The sequence below is a fragment of the Pseudopipra pipra genome, chromosome 10, assembly GCF_036250125.1.
Source record: "Pseudopipra pipra isolate bDixPip1 chromosome 10, bDixPip1.hap1, whole genome shotgun sequence".
Classification (NCBI taxonomy): domain Eukaryota; kingdom Metazoa; phylum Chordata; class Aves; order Passeriformes; family Pipridae; genus Pseudopipra; species Pseudopipra pipra.
In genome coordinates, this window is record NC_087558.1 from 9,916,341 (window position 1) to 9,936,573 (window position 20,233).

The 20,233-nt window shown below is 50.8% G+C and overlaps 1 protein-coding gene and 2 non-coding genes across 3 annotated transcripts; all 3 read left to right on the forward strand.

Moving 5' to 3' along the window:
* The first annotated feature begins 11,700 nt into the window (after positions 1-11,700).
* On the forward strand, positions 11,701-19,363 carry NCL (nucleolin). The gene is made up of 15 exons (XM_064666116.1): positions 11,701-11,858; positions 12,488-12,595; positions 13,176-13,476; positions 13,718-13,870; positions 14,279-14,458; positions 14,668-14,751; positions 15,005-15,140; positions 15,492-15,628; positions 16,094-16,220; positions 16,446-16,579; positions 16,936-17,071; positions 17,184-17,335; positions 17,848-17,974; positions 18,402-18,622; positions 18,874-19,363. Exons 1-15 carry the CDS (start codon positions 11,841-11,843, stop codon positions 18,948-18,950), a joined length of 2,091 nt encoding a protein of 696 aa, XP_064522186.1. The 5' UTR covers positions 11,701-11,840; the 3' UTR covers positions 18,951-19,363.
* On the forward strand, positions 14,855-14,924 carry LOC135419967 (small nucleolar RNA SNORD82). Its single transcript, XR_010433237.1, has one exon. It is a non-coding gene; the product is annotated as a small nucleolar RNA SNORD82 (small nucleolar RNA).
* Positions 17,463-17,539, forward strand: LOC135419968 (small nucleolar RNA SNORD20). Its single transcript, XR_010433238.1, has one exon. It is a non-coding gene; the product is annotated as a small nucleolar RNA SNORD20 (small nucleolar RNA).
* Positions 19,364-20,233: the final 870 nt, after the last annotated feature.

Below are 20,233 nucleotides of genomic sequence, written 5' to 3' on the forward strand. Positions count from 1 at the left end.
CTAAGGACCCATCTGCGTCACAGAATCAGGAAGGGAATAACAGCCCCTGCTCCTCCATTCCACCATGCCCAGATGGCATCTTCCCTTCCCTCCTGGCAGCTGGCAGTACCTGGGCTGAATCCCTCCAAAATGAGTTTGAATGAAAACAAGTAAAAACCCAAGATATGGACCCAGGCTCAGGGCTAGACCCCAGCTGTCTCTGCTGCAACATTATTATAGTGGCAGACTTTAATTATGTGGGTTTATCACTCTTTGTGCTTATCACGGCAGCCAGGGCGAGTTTGTCTTCTCAGTTCAGGACTATTTAATGTGGTGCATTGGAGAAAGCTGTCTGAGAGGCATTTGGAGGCCAAATACATCTTTCTTCTTATCTTTCTTTGGCGGCTAGAGTGACTGTCTCACATTACAGACGATCTCTCATTAATGATGCTGAGACTGAGAATGAGACATCCCCTTCCGCCCCCAGAGCTTGCATCAGGCACAGGATGGTCCCAGCTGGCCCTGGGGCTGAAAGCCAGGCTAAAAGCTGTATTTCACACAGCAATCAGCCTGAAGCTGCCAGGAGGTGAAGACACAGGTTCACAGTAGGTATTTGGCAGAGACTGAGTGGCTTCCCCAGGCAAGCTCCTCTCCATTCCCCGGCAGGGCAGGTAGGTGCCTGCAGGGGCAGGAGCTGCCAATGGGCAGCAGAAAATAAATACACGGACATAAATCTGTTTTCCTCAGCTCCGTGCTTGACCTCTTCCAGGAAAGCTGCTAGAAACTCTTTGCTGCCTGACACTTGCTTGTGTAGGCTCGTAAAGAAACTCAGCAGCACAGCCCTTCATGCCCAGCCAGGGGATGCTCCAAGGGGAGGGGGGGAATCCCTGGGGTGCTGCAGCTTTATGGCAAATGGTGGACAAGGTCCTGTTTTCTCAAGGGAGGCTTTTGGCTTGTTGGTCTTATCCCTTTCAGGCAACTTCCACCTCAAAAAGCATTCCTGCAGGTTCCCTGTCTCCCTTGGCTGGGCTAGGTCCCACAACCCATCAGTCTCCATGTGTGCTCTCGCATGGCAGTGGTTTCAGCACACAAAAGGATGTTCCTTCCCCAGCCAGACCTCACTGTGGCAGACACCTGCTTTTCAGTGTCCTGCTCACAGGGAGAAGTGTGAGCCCTGGCACCACTTCTCCCTTCCTGGCATCTCCCACTACTGCCATTACTGCAGCTCCCCACCCCCCCTGCCCAGTTATCACTGGCCCAAAGCACCCCCTCCTCTGCACACCAACCCCTCCAGCACTTGGCTCAGTTTAATTCCTTTTAATTTGTCATCCCTTGCTCAGAACAGCTGGGACCAATTTGCTGCTGCTGTCACCAGAAAGAAATCAAGTTAATGACAAGAAAGACATTATAATTTAGGAGACCCATCAAGCCTCACCGCTGTATTAATAAGGAACAGGGAGGATATTGCTGCTGCCTGCTTTGCTCTTCTCTCCCACACCTACAGCCCCAAGCCATCCTGGGAGCCTGTTAGCAATACCAGGCTCAAGCTGCCTTTTTTCAGGTACTGCCTTGTATTTGCATTTGTGTTTTCAAGTGATTTCTGCTCTGGCTAAAGGGAGATTCACATCTCGCTACAGCTCTTCACTTGTCCAAACTTATCCTGGCCTCAGCTCCAAGTCTCTCTGATGGGACTGATTTAAACAACCTCCTTGCACAGATGGAAAAGCAAATGGCTTGAGCTGGGTTTCATTCCTATTTTTCTGTGGCAATCCTGGCTGACAGGCGGTGAGTCCATCTGGCAGGAGCCCGAAACACAACAGCAGCAAGTGCTGTGCTAAAGCATCATCTGTGCGAGCTGGGAGCCCTGCAAGATCAGGGCTGGGTGAGAACTTCTTCAGCCCCCTACCATGGGAGAAGGGAGGTAGATGAGGCATTTCTACTGATTGTGTGTGTGATGGATCATTGAACAGCAGCAAAAAGCTAAAAGAAAAAAAACAGAGTAAATGGTGATAGTTGCAATGAAAAGCACCCATTTGCACCCAGTGGGGTGGGTGAGCGTGGCCATAGAAGCATTTAAAGGTTTTTCCTCCTAAAATAGGATTCGTGTCTCTCTGGTGATTGTCTCTGTGCAGATGTAGCTGGGAGGTGTAACAGAGTTTAATCCCTATTCCAAAAGCCACTGGGTTGCAGTAGGAAACCATCCATCCTTGGAACTGACATAGGTCTGATGGGCCCTATCTTCAAGCATCTCCTCCCTTGCTGGGAGCACCAGACTTAGGAGGCGTCTCTGTGTCCATGTGCTGTTCCTCACAGCTCCTGGCCTGCTTCCTTGCCCCAAAGGTTTAACATCCCCCCAGTGCAACAATTCTCCAGAGCTGAACAGGTTCTTTGGCTGACAGTGGTGCAATTTTATTCTGCAGGTGTGTGTTGGGAGATGCTGGGATCAGCAGTGAGGTACCCTGTGCATGGCTCATGATTATCCACTCTAAACCTACTAGTAACAGGTTTGAGGATCTCTAACCCCATTCAGGAGGTTCCAATACTTGGCTTTTCTGTGCCAATGATGATTTTGGTCACTAAGCCTGACTGTGCTTGAGGCAGGAGTTGGGAGAACAATTTAAAACAGCAGGAAAGACCAGGCTAAGCAGTCTGGCATCCTTTCAATTTAGCACCCAGAGGGAGCCAGAGCATCTCCAAGCACAAGCTGCAGGGAGATGTGGTCCCACTGCAGTCCATGCAGGACCCTCCATGCTTGGTGCGTTTTCGCACCCTCTGGTCATTCCTGTGCAAAATTCATCTTTCAATACCAAGAGGGTGAAGCTCAGGCTGTGCAGTACTGCACTAGTCCTGCAGGAATGACAGTGCAAGTACAGCTCAGCGCCCTTTTAGACTCACTAAGGTTTGCCTTAAGATAGTTTTCCAGCAAATCCCTGCCGGATTCTGGGGCAGGGACCCAGGGATGCACTTGTCTTCTCCGTCTTTGTCAGATGTGAAAACAACTCTTGACCCCCACCTTTGGCCAATCTGCATGATCTTTTCAATAACCCCATCCCGGTTTTGGCCAAGACTTTGGCAAAAGATTGATGGTGAAACGAGGCTCTGTGTTAACCCCTGCACTGCTGCAGCAGGCGTTTGTGAGGGCTCAGGCTAGTCCTGAACAAAAACCTCCTGTCTCTTCTCTGTGCACAGGCAGCCTTTACCTGCAGTGTGATAGAGGCACTTGAAAACTGAAGGCCAAGGAAAACCCATTAAAATAGAAAAACTTGGCACCCTTGCAGGCTTTCCAATTAATTTTCCCTTCTGGACCTTTCTCCCAGTGCAATATCTTTTTGCTCCCACAAAGGCTGTGGATTGTCCACTGGGGATGTTTTATCACCTTCAAGGTCTGGACAATGCAGGCCCTGCAGCAGGAGACATTTTGTGTGGAGCAGCCTCAGTTTCCCTGGGAGTGATGCCCTGAGCCAGGGTGAGGATGCAGGCACAGGATGAGCCCCGGTGAGGTGGTAGGACTAGTCTGGACGTTACTCAGCCTAGAGGCACATCTGCACCAATCAGCAAGTTTAGGCGTGAGGCTATGAGGCTCAGAGCCCAAAGGGTGCTGGGTTTGGCATCCATAGCAGTAATGATTCATTCTGCTCCCAAAAAAGGGTGCAGAGCAAGCACTGTCTGTGCTCCACAGCACAGACCCTGACCTCTGCCCACCACTGCACAGGCACATCCAAAGGGAGACACAGGAAGGTGCTTCCCTTACCCTCAGCATTCTCAGGAAATCTATTTCTTTCCTAATATCCCAATAAACCCTTAGCAAGGCTGTTATACACACATATGTACCAACATAAGTGTACTTAGTCTAACTTTAGTTTCATAAAGGCTTTTATAGAGTAAATGCAGCAGCTCACACAGTCAGGGCTGCCTTACCTGGAGAGGTGGATCACGGGGAGCACCAGTACTCCTCCTCCCCTGGCTCAGTCTCTACCTTCAGCCATTTCCAAAAAGCCAGAGGGACCCTCTTCCTCATCCCTGGGCCTGTAGGAAAGCACCTTCTCTTTCTTTCCAGACTTTTTTTTTTTTAAACTCTGTAAAGAAATATACTTAAAGAGGTTCAATTTCAAGCCATGAATCAAATGTTTGGAAGAATTGCAACCTCACGAAGAAAAATCAGGCTACAAACAGTGCTCAGAGGTTACTTATCCCACTGAGAATGACTGTAAAAAGCCATACTTTTTCCAATCAACAGCACACCCAGGGAGCCCGTCCTCACAGGCAAGACAGAAAGTGCCAACTACTTGTAAATTATATTCATGGACCTTTTATGGGGCAGATGCTACATTATTGGACTATGGCAGGATAGAGAAAGTAATGAAGGCAAATAGTGCAGAGAAAAACAAATCAAATAAGGGTTTGACAGCATGATCTGTACTTGGTTTTGCTCAAAGAAAATTGCAAGTTCTTTTCATTTTCATGCTGGAGGTCAGGAAGGGCTGCATGGGCTCCCTTTATTCTTGGGCAGGGGGTTGCTGACATGAGTTTGAGATCTTAGATGGAAATTATGCCTCTTGTGGATTTTTAGGCTCCAGGTGAGGTGCTGGGGTAACCCAGTGCTGTGGAGGGGCAATGCCTCGCTCATGGGTAAGTGGGAAAAAACTCAGCAGGGGATGGTCTTGAGAAGGATCCCCTTCTCCCATGCTGCTGCAGGTCCTTCCTTCCTCCACCTTCTGTAAATGGGCCTTATGCATCCTGCCTGGCAATGGGACATGGGATTCCTGCCATGTGGGCTCTGAAGTCCCTGCAGGGGGTGATGCTGTACAGTCACCATAGCAATCCCCATCCTTCACTGACTGAGAACCCCTTGGGAAGTGCACAGAAACTGCTGCCATGTTCTGAGGGTTGACACTGCTTTTCCCAGCAAGCAAATCACCCTCTCCAGCTTGAAGCAGTGCTCACTCAGCCCCATTCTGATGTGCTTAATCCCAGGCAATGTGCAGGCTCTGCCCTGTGCTCCACATCATCTATCATCTGCATAATAAATATACTAAAGCAGACAGCTAATTACTGGGAATATGGAACCTGGCAGGAGGTGGGCAGACCTTCTCATACCTTTGCCATGGCTTGTTATAAATGGGTTGTACTGCTCAGAGTTATCTTCCAGATCCCACGGCTGACAACATCCTAGAGCTGTGCTGGGGGCAGCACTGATGCTTGGAGCCCAGACTCCCATCCCCACTGCCATGGCTGGGGGGAGCCTCCCTGGGGTAGGGGCTGCCTGCCTTCTCCATGGTCCTTCTAGCCCTTCCCTGTTCCCCTGCTCCCCAGGATAAGCTCTCGCTCCTGCAGGTTGTCACAGCACTAATTCATTCAGTCCCTAAGGTTTCACTGCAAGCTCCCATCCCGCATAACTATCACGTTCCTGGGGAGCAGCTCATGCCCCTTCCTTGCCATGATATAAGCGATTATTAATGCATTAGTGTTGGGCTGCTGAACCATAATGTTTTTATAGTCAATAGCATTAAGCATTTAATTACCCAGCGGGATGAATTGATGGGCTTCTTTCTTTGCTCTACAATTAAAACTAAGCAGGAGAGATGCAGTGTAATTTTCAGTCTGCTTCAAGCTTCCTCTGCCATTTCATACGCAGAGAGAGGAGCTATTGCCTTGTAAGGGATGGGAGGGAGAGGACTTTTCCCCAAGAAACCATGTTCTCACCTCCCTCCCAGGATGCACATATGATCACACGCTTGCCCAGCTTAATGAGACACCACTGAGTCGTTCAGGACCAGGTTTCAGGTCTGACAGCACCAACAGTGGGGATATTATTCCTCTGAGTCTTATTTTTAACTGCGGTTGTAGGAAGTTTCAAAGCAGTGGTTTTAACTCGCATCCTGTCAGTGGGAATTTCTGCAGTGAGAGCTGGTAAGTGAAACAGCCCAATGTACCGCTGGGACGAGGCACAAACAACCCAAGAGTGGTCTGGGCTGGGACAGTACTTTTAGCCCTCCCTTTTGATGGAGTTTGCTGTGGAGGAGAGGCTGGGGCAGATGGAGAGTGAAATCTGGATGGGCACAGTGTCCCTGACTCCTGAGCTCTGACTTCTCCCAGGCTCTCAGGTGGTCTCTACACCTCGACACCTGCACAGGTTGCTTGAGCTCTGCAGGTACAGCCAAGTGCAAAGTGACCCTCTCCACAAAAGCTCAGCTTGTGTCTGGATCTCTCCATGCAACCATGAGAGCCCTCAGGATGGCTAGTCCCTCCCACTGGCGAGTTGAGGAAAGAGGTTTGCAAACTGCATGGATGGGGCTCAGTAGGCAACTTTAGCTGGGAGAACACAGCACAGCAGCTCCCTGGGGGAATGATACAACATTTCCCACTAAGCTAAAGAAGCCACCTGGCATGCTTTCCACTGGCACTGATGCCTGTTTTAGAGGGCAGTTTTGGCTCTTGCTCCCTGGCAGAGGCTAGGACACGTTATACTGGGGACACGTGTGCATGTGCGTGTGTGGCTCTGCTCTCCCTGGTGGCATTTGGCTCTGTTCTGGTTCTAGAGGTAAGGGGAAGCCCAGGGTTTCCATGCCAATCCGCTCTCTGCCTTCACTGAGTGATGGGTGCATGTGGCTCCCAAGGCAGGGATGAGCTCACCCCCTTGCTCAGATACAAACACAAAAATAAGGGGAGTGGAGAGAGACTCCTGCTTTTCCAATTCGGATTCAAGATTGAATTTTTTTTGGTTGAGAAGTAAAATAAGAAAAAAATTTGCCTGGTTTGGTTTTGCTCCAGGCAGTGTCTGCCTTCTGTTGGCCCCGTGCCTGGGAGCTGCTGTGAAATGGAAATAGCCCAACACAGACCTGGGAGCAGAGAGAGTTTCCAGCAGGTAACGTGTGAGCAGCACACTCCATGGGGCTGTGCTAAGGGGCAGATGTGCTGAGCCACAGACAGGGTGCAGATGTTTTACTTGAATGTCTTGACAGTCATCCCTGGGGACCCAGTATTTGTCTGGATCCCGTTCCCTATTGCCCCAGCTCTAGGAGATGAATAGGATGCATAGAAACGCCTGTGCAAGGAAGAGCTTCCACCTCTGGGCTGTCTCCACAAAGGTCCTGGAAAGCCTTCCCAAGTGCCGCAGGGCAGTGCAGGGAGATGTGCAGTTGCACAGGACTGTGAGGTGAGCTGGCTGCTGGCCTGGGATTGCTGAACTGGGATCACCTGTAGCTTCTCTCCAGATTGACTTGCCCTGGGATATAAAGGCATTTGCATGCATTGCTTCAATTCCCATCTCACTGACTTTCTCCACTCCAACTTCCTCCAATCCAAGAGAGAAGAGTGCTCCCAAGCCTTCCTCTCACCACTCAAATTGCTCTACATCTCCCTATCCTGGTTCCTCCTCTTTATCTCACACCTACTGCAAGTCCTCTTGGTTTCAGTCCCACTTCTCTCCCTCATAACCTTTTTTCCAGGGCTGCACTTGTTCCTCCCACTGAGCAGAGCCAGAGGGGAGTCCCTCCTGGCCCGGTGGCTCTGGGTGTCTGCATGGGCTTGCTGGGGGCTCACAGGCAGGCAGCAAGATCCTGCTGCCAGCTCCAGGCAAGAGGTATTAGGGAGAGGAACTGGACTGCCAGAAGGGTCATCTTAGGGGAATTGGCTCCTTCTGGAAATAGAAAAGCCCTTTTTCTCTGCAGGGTACCAGAAAAGACCACTCTGAGGAATACTTGGAGGTCAGGGCTAAGTGCAGCATGTACGAAACTCCCTGTGTGAGTCACCAGGACGTTTCCTTGTTCATGAACCCCAGGAAATGGCATAGGGATGTGCTGGGTTATCACCCGGCATCTGCTGGAGTGACAACTGGTACCTCTGGCTCCAGGGGCCCATCAATACCTTCAGCATCCCACCTCAAGAAAGGATGGTCTGCAGAGAAGAAATCCCATTCTCTGCCAGGCACTGTCATTCCTGCAGCCTAATGTGTCCCAAGCTGCCCATTCCAAGGCACAGGACGTGTGCTGGTCTGCGGCCACTCAAATTAAATGCCATTCGTCACAGCAAGCCCTGCGCCAACTTCATACTCATCAGCCTTGAGGGCTCTCCTCTTGGCATGGACAGGGGGATAATGAAGAAAAGACTTAATTAGAGTACCACACAAACCCATCTCATTTGATGACCTGCATTAATCAGGGCCTGGGGATAGTTTTCTCCACCTGACAGGTATTTGAAGTGAGCTGTGTGGTTGGGAAGAGAGAGAACAAGCCTTGAGTGCCTGGTCCTGCTGAGTTACCATCCATCATCTGTGGTACCTGCTGGCATGGGAGCAGCACAATGGGGTGAGGTGGGCACTGGTGACAGGGAAAGAGGTTTTGCCAGTGGGACATGGGGATGCTCAAGAGATTTTAAGCAGCACCTAGACCTGGGATGGGTAAATTTGCTTATTTGGTGGTATTTTTGCTGCCATCTTTGCCATGCCTTAATCCACACTGGGCTACTGCTCAGACCACACAGCCACTGAGCTTCCCTTGCCAGGGAAGCAAGCTGGGGATGGGGAACTTGGACACATTCAGTGACTTTTTTAGCTCGTTTCCCCCCTCTCTGAGCACCCGCGGGGTGTTTGCATGGAGATCCCTGACAGTCTTCCAGCAGCAATTGCCTTCACCAGCCACTTTTCCCTCTCCTGACTGCACTTGGCTACTGCTTATATCTGGTAGGTATCAAACGCGGGGCGCGTCTCAGACTCTTCTCCACATCCCCAGATCTCCTGGGAGTGACACAGTAGGCAGGGCGGGATGTCCGGCTCAGCTGCGCCCACAGAGGCTGTTTCAGGGGGCCGGGTAACCCCGCGGGCTCCCACCCGGGACAAGCGCTGCAGCCTTTTGTCACCATCTAGTGGAAACACGCAGCCGCGACCAGGCACTGGTTGAACAGGACGTTTGGGGACACTCACTCCCCTCACCTGTGGTTCCTGTGGGGATCCCCCCGAGCTGGTCACCCATTTTTCATGGCTTTTGGGGAGGCCGTTTTGCCTCGCAGCCCAGCTTCCCCTCAGCCCTGGGCAGCAGCAGCTGGGTAAGGTGTCCCCAGTGCTGCCAGGCTCAGGAAAAGCATAGGGGATGAGTCTCTGCTGTGCCAGAAACTGCAAATCCATGGCAAATCCCTCCTGGGGTCTCCACTAAACCAGTTAAATTCCCTTTAACTGTGGAATTAGATCAACGCTCCCAAGCTGCAGACATGCTGCAACAAGAGACAGCCATAAAAGGACCTAAAGTATATTTACTGCACAAATAGAGCTGTTAAACCTGCTCTTTTGGCCAAATTACCCTTCATTGATGCTGCTCTGCAGACCTCCCTTGGCTCTGAAATTTCTGGCAGTGCCTGCAGAGGAGCGGGGCTGTGCTGTGCCACTGGGCCAGCCTTGCAATGTGGTGTGTTCCCAAAACAAGGCTAGCCTTGCTCCCCTCCAGCATCCTCCTGCCCCCTGCTAGGGCTGCCTGGAGGTCCTGACCACAGGTAGGATACAGGCCCACCCTAAGTGTTGGAATCTGCAATGCTCTGGCTACCTTCCTCCCTGCAGCATCCCAGGCCCTTTATGGCCACAACAGCAGCTGGCAGGTTCGGGCCATATCCAGACCTGTTCAATGGTGCATGGATTAACACAACACTGTAGGCAGAGTTGGTTCTCACTCCTCTGCATGGGGGTGCTGTGCTCCTTTCCCTGAACATCGGGTCCTGCTGCACCCTCAGAGATGCCAGTGCCAAGGACAAGCTTCCAGCACGCTGCTGGGAAAAGAGCTGGAGCACAGGCCATACAGAGATGTCCCTTGCCAGGGCTGGGAACTGAGACTGGCCAGCTTCCAGCCCAGCTCTCCACTGATCCCACCACTGGCACTGTGTTATTAGACACACGCAGTGTCCCAGCAGCCAAAACTGCCCCTGGCTGGAGCAACAGTTGTCCCTTTCTCATGGCAAACCACCCCTCCCACAGCATGGGGAGGAGCCAGGGCCAGCCCCAGCACTGGCAGCAGAGCTGTACAGGCAATCATAGTAGGGGATTTTGTTGCACTACATGGATGGCAAGGAAAGTGCAATCAGCTCTTGCTTGAGACAGATAAAAATGCCCTCCAGGTCTCTCTGTCCTCTGTCTCCATCACTCTGCAATCCCTCCGGCCACCCTGGGTCTGTGTCACTTCTTCCCCCAACCACTTGGGGACAGCTCCTGCAGCACACAGTGGGACACGAGCCAGGCGTGGCTATTTCATGTGCAGAGTCCAGCTGCCCTACACAAAGGGTTTTCCCAGCTGGGATCCCATCTGCCTGCATATGTGACCAGGGCTGGGACACGGGCAGTCTCCCCTCTGTTCCAGCTCCCTCCCTCCTCGTACTAGCTGATGGTGGCAGGCTCTCCACAGGCTGGCTTGCTCCTGGAGAGGCTGGCTGATCCCATCACCTCTTTGTTAGCAGGTGCCTTCAGCTATAGCTCTGCCTGCCTGGAAACTGCCTCTTCTTGCCCAGCAGAGTAGAAAGAGGCACTAGGACAGCCTAGGAGCCAGTAATATTGGCTCATCCACAGTGTGTCCCTTGCTTTCAGGTGGCACTGAGCAACCCAGGGATATCCCCTCAAGGCCATCAGGGCCATGGAGGTCTGCATTTTTTTTCTTTAGGTCTCACTAGGATTTTGTGTTCCCCAAGTCAGGGGCTTCTCTCAAGCAGGCCCTGGAAGGGCAAACTGGTATAGTCGCACATGCCCGAGTCAGGAGACCCCAGGAGCTGGCTGGACACCCAGTATGAAGTGGGAGGGGAGGTAAGGCAGTGGGGAATCCCCATCAAAGGAGGACACTCCAGTCCAGGGGGAACACAGGCAGGGGTAACGCAGCACTCAGCCCTGCCAGCACACCAGCAAGTTAAACAGGAGCACCGGGGGTCATTCCTATCCTGACTTTACAACCACCGGGGTAAAACTCCACAGGATGAAACCTGGTATCTTCTTCCAGTGACTGAATTCAAAAGCATTCATCGGGCAAGCACGGGCTTATTTTATTCTCCAGCTTTGTGCCTTTTCTCCCTGACGGGAGAGGTGGAGGATGGCAGCTGCAGGGTGCTCCTGTGTCAACTGCAACCCCAGCAGCTGTACACTGACCAGTTCCTGCGGATTCTCCTTCCTGAGGGCCGGCAGAGGATGCCCGCGGGGGAGCGGAGCGGGGCTGGCAGATGCAGCGCTGGGGAGACCCCAGCCCCAAAAAATAAGGCGAAAGTGTGCTCGGGCAGGGTTCCAGTGTTCCCGGGCGCCGCGCTGCCGCAGGGCCAGCCGTGGAGGGCGGGGATTCCCGGGGGATTCCCGGGGGGTTGGGGACCCCCGGTACCCCGGCTCTGCCGCACCACGTGGCTGCGCCCGCCACGTGCTCTCCCGCGAGCGCGGCCACGCCCCCCCTGCCGGGGCCCCACCGCCCAATCAGCGCGCAGGCGCCGCGCTGCCCCCCCCCCATTGGCCGGCGCCCATTCCCCCCGGGCGGGTGGTGCGTCCCCCGCCCGCGCCCCCCGCCCCGCAGCCCCGCTGCTGTAACGCGCCCTCCCGTTGGCCGATGGCAGGGCGCCGGCCATTGGCGGAGGGGCTCGAGGGGCGGAGGGCGGGGATTGGCCGGGCGGCGCGGCGCTCGCGGCGATTGGCCCGTGTGGGGGCGGCGGGGGCGGGGCCTGGCGCGGGGCGAGCAAAGGGGGCGGAAGGGGCGCGCACTCGCTCTTTCGTGTCAGTGCCCGGCCCGGCCGCCCGCGCGTCCCCGCCGCTCCCGCCGCGCCACCGGCACCGCTCCCGCCGCGCCGCCGGCACTGCCCGCCCCGCGCTCTGCACAGCCCCGGCCGCCGCCCCTGCGCCGCCAGGCACTGCCGCCATCATGGTGAAGATCGCCAAGGTGAGGGCGCGCCGCCGGGGCGCAGCCGGCCGGGCGGGGGAGCAGGGCGGCCGCCGCCGTGGCGTGGCGGGTGGGGATGGGGATGGGATGGGGAAGCAGGGAGGGAGCCGGGCCGCCTTCCCGCCGCTGTTCGCTCGGGCCGCGCGGCGGATCCGGGCCTGCTCGGCCTCGCCGTGAAGATGGCGGCGAGGGGAGGGGCCGCGGCCCCGGAGGGAGCGGTTTCGAGCCCCCCCCCGTCCCGCTCCGCTCCGAGCGGCGGTCGCCAGCGGGGCGCGGGGCTGAAGGGGAGGGTCGGTGATGGGGGGGGGGCCCGTGTGTGTGAGGGACGGGGGGGGAGCACCGCGTGTAAGGGCGCGCGGGACGGGGGGGCGGGGCTACGTCACCGCGCGGCCACGTGGGGCGCGGGAACTGCGAGCACGTGGGAGCGGCCCCCGGACCCCCGCAACACTGAAAGGGCCCCGCACACCGGCCGTGGGAGACCCCCGGACCGCCCCCCCTTTACCCCGGGGCGGCCCCTTGAGCGCCGCGGGGGCGGGCGGGGCGGCCACGTGGTTGGGACAATTGTCCGCCGGAGCGCGGGCGGCCAAGGTGTGCACGGAGCTAAACGTGCTGCCCGCGCTCTCTTTCAGACCTCGAAGAACCAGATCAAACAGAAGAAAATGGCTCCTCCTCCGAAAAAGTTCGAGGAGAGCGAGGAGGAAGAGTCCTCTGACCTAGACGAAAGCAGCGGAGAAGAGGTGATGGATCTGTAGATAAAAGTCGGAAGGGTGCACGTGTTACAAAAGTGTCATGGGGCTTATGGGTTACACTGTGGCAAAATGAACATTAATAAACAATCGGTGTCTGTCAGTTAACTGTGGCTAAAAAATAAAGTGAATTTTATAAGGCAAAAGCAATAGGGAGGAAAAATAGCTTAGAAATGTAGCAAAGTCTGTACTTCCAAGCTTTGGAAGGACTGCTGGGGTCTCAAAGCTGTCCTAAAGCTGATGAGCAAGTAGGTGAATATTAACTCTTGTAGAGCAAAAATTATATGCAAATCTAAAAGTTTCAACCTATTAAAAGCTATTAGAGATCACTGATCTTGCTTCAGGGCCAGGAAATTTGGAGGGGCTTGAATGTTACATAAGTAATCTGTTAAAAGCATGGAAAATGTGGGTTTGGTCTTTATTAATTTAACAGGATGGGCAATTAAGGCAACTTAACAGAAACTGTCAGAAGGTAATGCTTAAAATTGCAGTTGCTGTATGTTTGTCTGATATTGAAGTAATTGTGGCATAAAGGGGCAGCATAAGAGTCTTACACTAATGTGTCTTTCAGATGATCCCTCAGAAGAAACCACAAAAAGTAGCTGTTACCCCAGCCAAGAAGGTTGCTACACCTGCAAAGAAGGTTGCTACTCCTGCAAAAAAGGCAATTACACCTGCAAAGAAGGCTGTGCCTACTCCACAGCCCAAAAAGGCTGTTGCTCCATCACCTAAAAAGGCAGCTGTCCTAACCAAAGGAGCAAAAAACGGAAAGAATGCCAAGAAGCAAGAGAGCGAGGAGGAGGATGACGATGAAGATGATGATGAAGATGAGGAGGAGGATGAGGAGGAGGATGAAGAGGAAGAAGATTCTGGTAAGTTACTTTTGAAATATGCATTGATCCTTGTATAAGTTGTGGGAGAGGTGGGGAATCGGTGAAGTCTGGAGGAGAACTTGGGCTGCAGCTGCATTACACACAGCCCGTGAAGCACCTCCTGGTTTCCTGACCGTTCTTTGCTGAACTTTGTAAAAATCTTGTGAAACAAAATACTTTTTACCCATATCACTCAGTCTTCCAGCCTTGATAATAAAGACTTGTTGTACTCTTGATGCAGATGAGGAAGAGGAACCACCAATGCCTGTGAAGCCTGCAGCCAAAAAGCCTGCAGCAGTACCAGCCAAAAAGCCTGCAGTTGTGCCAGCAAAGCAGGAATCTGAAGAGGAGGATGAAGAGGATGATGAGGAAGATGATGATGAAGAAGATGATGGTATGTGGGATTTAGGGAAATTTTGTCTGACTGTTAAAAAAGGGTGGGTAACTAATAAACACTTATAGGGAGCCTGGGGAGGGGAGTAACTTAAAGAATTAGTGGGAATGATGCAGTGTGTGTGCCCATCTGGTTTTAGCTGGTTGATGTTGTCCGTGTGGCTGAATGGGTGTTAGTTTTTCCTATTAGTAAAACTTCTTACTTTTGGTGAACGGGTATTATTTTTTAATGCAATAAAACTTTAGGGGGAGAGGCAGCTCTTATAAACAATAACTATCAAACTTCTTTCTTCAGAACAAACAAATTTAAGGAGGTGTGAGAAACACTACTTTGCTTCACAGAATTTTCTTAGTCTCAAAAGAGGCTTAATCTGAAACTGACTGAAATACTGTGCTTAACTTGTTTCAGAGTCTGAAGATGAAGCCATGGACACAGCCCCTGTTCCAGTGAAGAAAACCACTCCAGCCAAGGCCACACCAGTGAAAGCCAAGGCAGACTCTGAAGATGAGGAAGATGATGATGAGGAAGACGATGAAGAGGATGATGAGGATGATGAAGAGGAGGATGCTGAGGAAAGTGAGGATGAAAGTGAGTTTAAATGCTTTTGAGATCATAACTACTCAATAACAGGAAGGATGGCTGAACAAAAATTTTGTCCTGTCTTTTGGGCTGAGGAGCAGTTGTTCTGTGACAAGAAGTCTTGTGTATGACTGGTGTAAAGTTTAATGCTCCTGTGTTGATTCTGTATAGGAAAAAGTTCTGTATTTTTCAGTGTTGTTGTTTGTTCTCTGTCACAGAGCCTGTCAAGGAAGCACCTGGAAAGAGGAAGAAAGAAATGGCCAATAAAAGTGCACCAGAGGCCAAGAAGAAGAAAACAGACGGTAAGTAGTGTGGGATCATCATACTTTTTTGATGGACTGAGATTGGACTGCTGGGTGAGGAACAGAACTGTGAAGAGCCAGAATGCCAGGGATGGGGTTTCCCGGCACAAATGATGATCATAAGGGACTTAATACTGACACATGATGTCACTTTTGAGCAGAAGCTGATGTGCTGAAGTTGTCTGGAGTCTGGCTCCCAGTTGTTAAAAAAACTGCCTTAAAAAACCCCACTTTATTATCTTTTTATTTAAAGGGCCTGTGTCAGCTTTCTCCCTCTTCGTGGGAAATTTGGTCTGCACCAAGGAGTTTGAAGAGCTGAAGGCTGGCATCAGAGAATTCTTTGGGAAGAAGAATATTGAAGTTTTAGATGTCAGAATTGGTGCTTCCAAGTGAGTTCATCAGCAGAATTCTGCTGCTTATTTCTTCTAATTGGCAATAATTTGTTTAGAGGGGTGCAAGTGTGCTCATGCTGATTGCCTTCAAGATGGTTTGCTTGGTAGTGTATGGAGGAGCTACAGTACTGATAAGGGTTTAATACTTTGCCTGGTGTGCAGCTATGTCAGAGTGTCTTCCTAAAGGGAGAGCTGCCACTGCAGAGCTGTTCTCTTAGGTGGAACAGGTAGCACTTAATTTATTACAGTCAAACTTGACCAGTGGAAACCCCTGGGTTTGGGTTTCTGTTTGTGGTCTTTGCTGCCAGAGGGAGATCTGTTGAGATATTAAGGCTACTGTTGTTTCAGGCGGTTTGGCTATGTGGACTTCTCATCTGCTGAAGATCTGGATAAAGCTCTCCAAATGAATGGAAAGAAGTTAATGGGTTCAGAAATCAAACTGGAAAAAGCAAAGAGCAAGGAAACTATGAAAGAAAATAAGAAAGGTATGGGCAATAACTCTGCATACCTGTGTACATCAAAGAAGAGTTGTTACAATGGGAGCTTGGAGCAGGCTTGGGGTATTACTGATGCCTGCTTTTCTACTCTGTTATGGCAGATCTTTGTGCTCTGGCCTCTACATAGTAAAGTTTCTCAAATGCTAACATGTAGATGTGCAAGTTCAGACTGGAATATCTGCAAATGTGGTCCCAAGAAATAGTACATATTGGGATGACTTTGGAGGAAATGTGTTACCTTTAAAGCTTTGGGACCTGTTTCCTGACCTTGATGCCCTTAAAAGAAGTTCAATGCCAGCATCGTTAACTTTCATAATAGTTGCTTTTGCAGCTTCTGAAAATGTGAATACTTGCTGTGGTTTATTTTCTGCCAGATAACTTGCTGGCAGTGGCAGTGGCGAAGAGGAGGGATTTTTAGCTGGTGACCTGAAAGTAACTTTTCTCTCTTTGCAGAGAGAGATGCCAGAACACTGTTTTTGAAGAACCTGCCCTACCGTGTAACCGAGGATGAAATCAAGGAGGTGTTTGAAAATGCAGTAGAAGTCCGGATAGTCCTGAACAAGGATGGAAGCAGCAGAGGGTGTGTAGCTGAGAGGACTGTTGGATGTTTGCTGTTCCTTTGACTCTTGGCGTATTTTGATAAGCTTGTGTGTCCTTTAGCTGCCTTAAAGGAACCTGCTGCATTAGGTATACTGAAAAGGCTACTTTTTGCAGCGTTTTTTTTCCACATCCTTTCCTCCCCCCATTCATGAGCTTTGTCATTTCCAGAAGGAGACATTTGCTTACATTCTTTCTTGTGCTGTAGGATGGCCTATGTTGAATTTAAAACAGAAACTGAGGCAAACAAAGCTCTGGAGGAGAAGCAGGGCACGGAGATTGAGGGTCGTGCTGTGATCATTGACTTCACTGGTGAGAAGAGCCAGCAGGAACATCAGAAAGGTACTTTTCCAGACTGATAATGTGCATACAAATGACATTCAGGATTTAAGTCCACTTGTTTCAGAAGTTTTCTGTGGGTATGGCAACTTTAAGCACTGCAAGAAAACTAAGATATCAGGAAGGGCCCTTTTACCTGACTTGTGCTCTGCATCCTATGCATTTTATGTCTCTACTGCATGTTTCAGACAAGGTGGGTCAGCAGATCTAGGTGACCAAAACGGGGTTGGATTTGGCTTTGTGCCTCACCTTGAGACAAAGAGAAGGCAACAACTACTCACCCTCAGACAGGGTCTGGTAGCAAGAGGAAGAGAGCTCTCCTCCAATCCTGCACTTACAGAACTGACTTTTCCCCATAGGAGGTGGAGAGAGGGAGTCAAAGACCCTAGTTGTCAACAACCTCTCGTACGCCGCTACAGAAGAGACACTCCAAGAACTGTTTAAGAAAGCTTCTTCCATCAAGCTGCCACAGAACAACCAGGGCAGGTCTAAAGGGTATGTTGTGCCTTTCTCCTGCCTCCCCCCCCCCAGGCTGGCATTGCGAATGACTTGCCTCCAGGTACTCCCTGTTGCTCCCAGGCTGACTGAAATCTTCCTCTCCATATAGATATGCGTTCGTAGATTTTCCCACAGCGGAGGATGCCAGGGAGGCATTGAATTCCTATAACAACACAGAGGTTGAAGGCAGAACAATCAGACTGGAGTTCAGTGCACCATCATGGCAGAAAGGGAACACGAATGCACGAGGAGGATTCAGTCGTAAGTGTTGCATGCTTGATCGTGAAACAGCTGTGTCAGGAGGGCAACAGTCAGGCAAACTTGGGGCTGTTTTAAAACAAAAAACTGTGCCAAAGGAGTGAAAGATCTGCATTGTAAATGAGTGTGCTGGATATGATGACTGATTATCTGAATTGCTGATGAAACTGTTGTCAAATTCCTCTAGATAGTCAAGTGCTGATCCAGCAGTGTCTGTACAGTTAGTTGTTATCGCTATTGATAAGATGCAGGCATCTATTTTACAAAATGGGGGAGCGGGAAGAACTTATTTTAACAGTTATCAGGTTGGTGAATGGAAATCCTTTGATGTCAGTTTCTAACTACAATCTTGGAAGAGTTTTCACGGGTTTGAGGTGCCTGAGGTGTTACTTGAAAACAGCCCCGTCATCCCTGGGAGCTGTTCTGCGAACCAGTAGCGCAAGCTGGATGTGATAAGAAGCTAAAGGTTGCCTTGTTCAGATTGAATGACCTGTGACTATATTCCTTCTCCATAGAACAAAGCAAAACGTTGTTTGTCAGAGGCCTTTCTGAGGACACCACGGAAGAGACGCTAAGAGAATCATTTGAAGGCTCTATAAGTGCAAGAATAGTCACAGACAGAGACACTGGATCATCTAAAGGGTATGTTAAACATCCCCTGGGATCAGTTCAGGTGCTACAAAGCACCTCACACTGATCTGTGCAGTGGGGGAGGTTCTCATGCTCACGTGGGTAATTGTGTGAAACAACTAAATTGGGTGGAAGCAGAGAAAGAGCATGGAGTGCAGCACATGCTCACTTCTCACCTCTTCTCAATGAGCTCCTTCCTGCCAACAAATCCGTGGCAGCTGATGGATTCGCACGAGAAGGATATTAACTGTTCAGTACTGGCAAACTCACAGTGGAGATCCATCGATTGTGATTAGCCACTGCTGTCCTACACATGCCATGTCTGTGAGATGCAGAAGTGCCAGTGTTTGTTTCTGAAGGGATTGCTGTCGGGTACCTGAAGGTGGTGCTGCAGCTCGCAGAGTGTGACTGACTGTCATTCTTGTAACCTGTTCTCTAGGTTTGGATTTGTGGACTTCAGCTCTGCAGAAGATGCCAAAGCAGCTAAAGAAGCCATGGAAGACGGGGAGATAGATGGCAACAAAGTGATCCTTGATTTTGCCAAGCCAAAGGGTGACTTCCAGCGTGGCGGCGGATTTGGTGGTCGTGGCGGCAGAGGAGGCGGCCGAGGAGGAAGAGGTGGATTTGGTGGCAGAGGTGGTGGCAGAGGTGGATTTGGAGGTAAGAGGAGGCAAATGCTTCTGTTCTGAGGGGGTGTGCTCAGAAATTAACCCAAAGCCATTCTTGTGGGGCTACCACAGAGCAATGGATTTGAATTTATTTTCTGTCCTGTGCCAGGATGGCTTTGGAAGGGCCAGTGGTATATATTACATATGTCTATAAAATATATATATGTGTGCATATATATATATATACACATCATATATATATTGTACCTCTAACTCTGTTTTTTGCAATAATTTTCTTTTTAGGTAGAGGTGGCTTCCGAGGAGGCAGAGGAGGAGGTGGAGATCACAAGCCACAAGGAAAAAAGATAAAGTTTGAATAAACTTCCCCTTTCCTTCCCCTTCTTCTGCTCTCCGAGACTATCTGAAAGGACTCCGGGGGTTTTTATTCTCCTTTGATCTTGGCGGAGCCTTCGGAGGACATTCCAAGAAGCGAAGCAGTACTGTGAGCCACTTGGAAAATACTAATTTTCATTTCAAGGAAGCGAGAGCAAGCCATTTTGACTGCTTGCCTGTTCAAAGGAACTTTTTAAAAAAAAAAAACACAAGTGATAGATGTGGGAATTTACCCCTTGTCTGTGAGTTGTCTTGAATTTATAATGTTTTACCATGTACAAATTTTTTTTTTCCTATAAACTTCTGTAGCATTTTTGCTGTAAAAATGCAGAATGTTTTATCATTTGTGCTTCAGCACCCTGTCTTGGACAGATTAAAGGACCTAAACTGGTTCGTGTTACTTCTGTGCCACTAAATGAAGCCAGGCTGGGAGAAAGAGGCTGTCTATAGCCTTCCCTCTCTTGTATTAAGGTCATTAGTGTCACAGCAGCAGCTTCTGTCCTGCTTTGCTTGAGCTTGTGTCAGCTCCCAGCTCTGTGTGTGTGCTGTGTTAGAGTGCTTGCAGGAAGGAGGGCAGAAGAATATGATTGCCAAGGTAAGCTCTGTGACCACAACCATGTTTTATTTTATTTTTTTTAACTAAAGATGCTGTGATGGTGCTTAGTAGCCAATTGCTCTTTTACATTCTTTTTAAACAAATAAGTAAATCAGATCTTGTACTAAGGCCCCTGCAGCTCAGTTGCTCCATCCTGCAGGCATTTCCTCTTGTGTATCATTCCAAATTGTCTCCTCTTGAGTTGTCCCTAAGTATGAAGCAAATACATTGAAACAGGAGGTCGGGGTAAGTGGCTGCTTACACACAGGCCTTCTACTGTTCTTCAGGCTGGGTCAGGGTGACTGCCTGGGGATGATGGAGCACAGTGGCAATGGTGACCAGCCAGTTTCTCTAGCCAGGGATATGGCTGCTGTCCTACAGTGGCAGCTGTTGGGGTACAGAGTTTCTCCAAACGCGGGTGCAGAAAACAGGCACGGAAAGCAGGGCTCTGCCTTCCTGCATGCAGGGACCCGCAGGCTCAAATGTCAATGGCCTGTGCCCTGCTGAAAGGTCCTCCCCTGGGCTTTGGCATTCCAGCCACGTTCCAATGACCGTCATCGTCGGCTCTGGCTGCAGTTACAGACTGTTCCACCCTCCAGGCCCGTTGTACCAGCGCTGGGAACTTGGCAGAGCCCTTGCAGCCCTTGTGGCTTCCCGACGTTGAGTCCTGGGGGA